The 6089-nt window shown below is 41.1% G+C and overlaps 1 protein-coding gene across 2 annotated transcripts in view; it reads left to right on the forward strand.

Annotated features, from left to right (window-relative positions):
- Positions 1-4190, forward strand: part of ttc27 (tetratricopeptide repeat domain 27) — a 73511-nt gene extending 69321 nt beyond the window's left edge. The window contains exons 19-21 of one of the 2 annotated variants that reach the window (XR_002169716.1): positions 357-457; positions 2518-2722; positions 3680-4190. Coding sequence is in view for 1 of the 2 variants with exons in the window: in XM_019882197.1 (XP_019737756.1) it covers positions 357-457; positions 2518-2643 (227 nt within the window). In the remaining variant the exon portion in view is untranslated. Of the gene's footprint in view, positions 1-356; positions 458-2517 lie in introns of both variants that reach the window. The other variant, XM_019882197.1, reaches the window with a different exon arrangement.
- Positions 4191-6089: the final 1899 nt, after the last annotated feature.

Genomic DNA, 6089 nt, shown 5'->3' on the forward strand with positions numbered 1-6089 from the left:
GGGGGTCGGAGGGTCTGGGGGCAATGTTACACAACACAGCACACTGTATATTTATTTAAGTTGTCATTCGTGCAACATATTGAATTTAGAATGTTGTCGTGGTATGTCTGTTCTAAAAATTTCTCACCAGGGAGGTGATGCTGATTTTCCAGAAATTCTGAAAATGTCAACACTTGCAGAGGTTTACAGAAAAAAAGTGCGCACATTGATATATATCTGTTTCCTACCTTGTTAAATCATTGTCGGGACCATTGTGAGGAATCATTAGCATGATCAGAGTCTTCTTCTTGGAGATGAATATCATGACCGATCATTTTATGAACTTATCTATATTAACATGTCTCTTGTTTTCATAGTAACCGTCAGTTGCAGCAAGCAGAAAACGAATCCTGCAGAAGCTCTTCAAATGCTGTCCTCGATACGCCTCAGCCTGAGAGGCTTGGCCAGCAAAGCCAAGGTACAATCCACTCATGTTCTTCAAGAAAAGTCAGTCTTTCACGGATCAGACTTCAAGAAAGACACATACTGTGTGATGTAATTTTATCTCCACCTGTCCTCCTTTTACTGCATGTGTCACAGTGAGGTCTCATTCAAATGTACCTTTTGTTACCCTGACATCAGAGGCTCCGTTTTTAGAACTTACTGACTGTGTCGTTACATTTCACAACCTTTCTATCAACTTTTTTTATTTTTTAAAGTGGCTGGCAAACTAACCTGGCAACTTTTTGTGGCATTCTTGGAGACGTCTGGAGTCTCTGCGACTCCCTCCAGAGCAAATGCTCACCATTGGGAGTCCAGGCTGCAAATGAATGGTGCTCGTCCAAAGCCGCCACTGACGAATTGAACTACCGTATTGGCCCAAATATAAGACAGCCCTGATTAAAAGACGACGCCCTTTTTTTCAAGACTCAAGTTTGAAAAAAGACTTTTTGAACCCCAAATAAATTTTTATACAGAAAATAATTACAGTACATCTGAAACAAATGATTATAACAATATATTTGAGAGAAAGAGCATGTTATTTTGCCTCATTCACATCTAAAGTGCAATCACATTCATAAATGAATGGCTTCTGGTTTTTGAAATGTAAATTACATCATTACTTCTCCTCAGCTGCCGGTTAATCTGGCCAAACTTCGACCCACTTTTCTCCAGATTGTCGCTATGTTTCTTCATTTTCTGTTATCTCTTCTATTATTTTCTTCTCTTTTCCTTGTTACCGCTATTTTTTTATTTTTCTTCTTCGTTGCTACCGCTATTTTTATTTTTATTCTTCGTGGCAGGGGTTCACTTTGGCCTGGGAAGTCAAGTTCAGCATTCGCGTCAATGATATCTGGCGCCATCTAGCGTCGTGAATGGGTATAATGTCTAGACCCCGAATATAAGACGACCCCCACTTCTTATTTCAATGCAAAAAACACCGTCTTATATTCGGGCCAATACGGTATTTGCACCTGCACTCAAGGGGAGCATCACTTCGTCACCAAGATTTACAATTAGTGTCGTGACATGACACATGACATCACCAACAACGAATACCAACCCACACGTCGACAACATTTGAGTATGTCCTTCTTATCAGAAGTGAACACTGGTTAACTCTCTTTCTCTCATGCCAAGTAGTTGAGCAATCGGACATCGGCCATCGCTGAACAATATCAGGTATTCAGGCAGGCCGGCTGCCAATTCATGAGTGGAAAAACTGGACGGGGATGCCATTATTATGTAAATTAGCCAAATGATGACATCACGGCAAAATTCAGAACAGTTCGCCAACAGAATTTTTCATATCTCCCCTTTATGGTCTGAGACCACCGTCAGCGCTTGCGTACTAATCAATACCATAACATCGAGAAGTGACGTATTGCACGTTTGAGTCCGATCCAAATGAAAAGAAACAAGGTTTTCCCGCCGCAATAATGGGCCACGCGGGGGAGCTTCTTTGCATGGGTCTGCATGGATCCTTAGTGGGGTTGTTTACAGTGTGTGACACGCACGCTCCCCGGAGGGCGCCAGAGCACTTCGAGGAAGGTGCAGGCTGTTCAGTTCCAAGTTGTTGAAATTTCAAGCATTTGTATAATGTTGACAGGATAAAGATGAAAAAGAGCAGTCGCGTGGTGCAAAGTTCATGACTGCCACTGCCATTGTAATATGTCCAATGGGTTTCCTCACTTGAAACTTCACAAGCCTTGCAAAGACTATAAAAATGAGACAAGGAGGCTTCAGTAAAGTTTTTAAATGTGCCTAAAGATGCAAAGATCGTAGAGCTGACAATTTTAAGTGTGTACGTGGGAAAAATGTAGGCTAACTTGCAAAAAAAAAAAAAAAAGCTGTCAGTACTGTACCTAGACAGTCTAACTTTAAAATCCTATTTTGAGTCCCTCATAGTTGACTAATTCACGATAAATACTCAAAAAGTCTTTCAAGTACTGTTAATCTATGACAGCGTCAACGTTTCATTGACAGTATCCATGCCACCTTAACTGATTGTGTGAATATTCCACGATTGTCTTCCAGCAAATGCACACTGACGTGGCTTCTGGTGAGATCCGCGCCGAGCTGCGAAATGATGTCGCGGCTCTCGAGCGGCTCGTTACAGAGCTGCAGGAGCTTTGCGGAGAATTACGGAGCCAGTTATCCTGAGTAACGACACAAAGGAGTCTCTTCACAACTTTTTTTTTCTTTATTATCTTATGCATCGCTGGCGTTAGGTGGAAATCTTTTAGGAGACAAAATAAATAAGTAGGAAAAATTAATAAAACCCATCATTGCATTCTAAAGAGATCAAGCCATTTTCAACACTTGAGGCTGGTTAGTCAATTTTAAAATGAACACCCACACATGTCGATTGACCAATTGTATAGTTTTGTGAAAAGAGTCATAATAATAATAATTGACCAAATTGTAATATTGACAGGAGGCTTCAGCCTGACGCCAGCGACATGTATATTGTACAAATTGTGTGCCAGCAGCGACTATAAAATGTGGATTATGAATTTCCAAACCTTGTAATCAATCAAATGAAGAAATGAAGCTTTTTGAGAGGGGAAGTGACAAATAAACGAGAATGCGGTTGCACAACTGATCTGGGGGATGTGTCAGTGTTCAAAATTAACCCTTTACAAACTCGTGTCAAATGGAAGTCGGCGCAAACACATTACCTCATTTATTTTTCACTTCGCTTCTCAAAAAGCTTTCACTTTTTTTTTTTTTTTTTTTTCATTTGAGTTGTAAGATGTCACATTAAGGGTGCCGAAAGTTTTGAAATGGTGATCATGGTCTCGTTTTTATATCACAAAAAAAAACCCAGACATTGGGTGTGTGGACTGTCGACATCCACTTCATGTGTTACAATGCGAATGATGCTCTTCTGGCTGAGTTAAATCACAACATACAAATGCTTTTTAATCACTGTTTTATTTATTAGGAGAATTTAGATGAAGGAATTGATCAGAAGTTGGACAAAGAAACAACCTCTTCACAGGGGATTTAACTTGACAACACTGAGCACATACATCTTTGTCCAGATAAAAGGAAAAAAAGATTTGGCCTCACAAATGTGCCTGCTTTTTGTTGTTCCAAATTGGCCAAATTGTACTGAAAGCATAGAGTCGGCTGCGCCTGATGTACACTATTTTTGTGGTAATGACCACCAAAATTGCGTCCCGCCGAAACCTTGTATCTCCGAAATGTGACTTTTCAGGAGACCCCAAAAAACGGCATGTTTGTTCAACCATTAACATTTCATCATGAAAGAGAGCAAGCCGTTTTCGACATTTCAGATTGGTCAGTAATTTGTCTAAGCAACACCCACACGTGGACTGACCAGGAGCATAGATTTGTGAAAAGGAAAAAAATCACCAAATTGTGACTTCAGGTGTCTGTCTGCCCGCTCCCAACGATATATCTGTGTTCGCTCCTCGCATTTATTGGCCATGTGACTTGAGTCTTTTTTTTCATCTGTTTGGGAGAATGCCGTGAAAGCGATTCCACAATTCCAAAGTACGCTGTATGTCAAAGCATCGATCATCAACTATAGTACTCTTTTTGAGATTGTCTCTCTTTTACTGCTCTTTGCCATTTTCTGTGATCCATTCTTGTGATTGGAAGGCTGCATGACCAGGAACTCAATATATGTACATTTGCTTTAGTCTAAAGAGACTTTTAATAAAGATGTTTTACAATCTAAATAATGTGTTGCATATTATAGTTACCAGCTTTACAGCCTGTGTGTGTGTGTGTGTGTGTGTGTGTATTCCTAGAATCGATTATTCTAGCGATTAATCGCCTGATTGGACATTTGAGTGCCAATGTTGAGATGTGCTGCACTGAGCAATTTTTCAACTCATCGGATGTCTGTTGCTGTGTGAGCACCAACCGTAGAGCCGATTGCAACTGCTAAATCACACCATTAATATACAGTAATCCCTCATTTATCGCGGTTAATGGGGACCAAAACCACCCGCGATAAATGAAAATCCGCTAAGTAGCGACCCCCCCCCCCCCATATAGGTATATGTACATATTTATAAGGTCAAATTTAAAGGTATACATGCATGTAGAAGTAAATGTTGAAGTAATTAACATGACTTAATGCTGTATACTAATAGATTTAAACATGTATAAGTTAGTTTATGAATAACAAAATACATTAAACATATAAAAACTTTTTTTTTTAAGTCCGCAAAAAGTAAGCAAACGGTCCGCGAGAAGCTGCGAAAGTCAGCAAAACAACAGCGAGTCACATAGAGCAACATATACAGTACTGTACTACATGTATATGAAGAATTTTTATTTATTTATTTATTTTTTATGAATATGTTTGAAAAAATCCGCGATGTACTGAAGCCGCGATAAACGAACCGCGAAATAGCGAGGGATCACTGTAGTCAAGAGGTGCACATCAGCGGTGCGCATTAGCACTAGAAATTGAAAATTGCTCTGCAGTCTGTCATTGCACTTCTGAGCACTAAGAACAGGTCAGACCTACCTCAATTCAAAGTCAAAGTCACCCGTCCCAACGATCCGAGGGCCAACTTCAAAATAAAAGCTTGGAAAGGCATTCTTATTCATGTACACTAGTGTTACTTTTTTTTGTTTGTTTTGAAGTTGACCCTCACGGCGCGTTGCATTGTAACATATGAAAAACTATTGTGGTATCTGACTTGACTCGGCTGCCTATTCCACTGTGAGACGGTGGTCCAATGCGTGCAGGAGAGCTGCTGGCTAGACGGTGATCTCTGTTTTGCTGCGCCGCCACTTCGACAGTCTGTCAAAATGTATTCTTATGAGAAAATGGTCCGTTCTGCAAAAAAAGAACAGACAGCCGACGGCTGCCCGAGAGAATTGTGCCAAGTACGCTAACTTGCTCACAGGGTCCCAGACTGCAAGTCAGAGGGAGGCAATTAATTTTTTGATTAAAATGTTATATTTAAAGACACAATAATAAACCTTGCTCAGATGTGCTGTAAGTCTTTCAGTTCATCCTTCAGGTCGGTTGGTCGGGGAACAAAAATGAGCAGCCAACAACTCCAAATGTTCATTTGAGAACCACGGCAACATGCTTATGCGCACGCCTGTTTGTAGGGAACTAAAGTGGGACTCATTTCTGGTCTGGCATTACCTTTTATATAACGCAACCTCTCATGTCTAACCTGCAAGGCTTTGTGACTTTGTCGAACTTTCCAGTATTTTGAGTTGAGGTCAGTGTGTCTGCTGGCAACATCCGTGTGTGCCTCTTGTAGCTGGCCAAGAGCCTGTCTGCATCCCTCCAGGGAACGCGTCTGTTGCTGCAGCTTCCATTCCGCGTCACGGAGCTCTTTGAAGTGAAAAGCAGCTTCCTCCTCTTGTTGTTTCTTCAGTCTTAAGTTGGCGTCCAAAGCGTTCTGTAAAGCCACCCTCAGCGTCTGCTTTTCGTCCAGCAGTTGTAGCTGTTTGCTCAAAGCATTCTCAAGATCTCGGCTGTGCTTCTCAAAGATGCTCCTCTGCTTCTGGAGGGCGTAGGAAGCCCGAGCAGCTCTCTCCTCTGACTCAGAACATCTTTCTTTCTCCTCTTTGAGAGCTTTTTGGAGCTGTGCCTGACTCCTGCT

This window comes from Hippocampus comes, unplaced genomic scaffold (genome assembly GCF_001891065.2).
Source record: "Hippocampus comes isolate QL1 unplaced genomic scaffold, H_comes_QL1_v1.1 scaffold36, whole genome shotgun sequence".
NCBI lineage: Eukaryota > Metazoa > Chordata > Actinopteri > Syngnathiformes > Syngnathidae > Hippocampus > Hippocampus comes.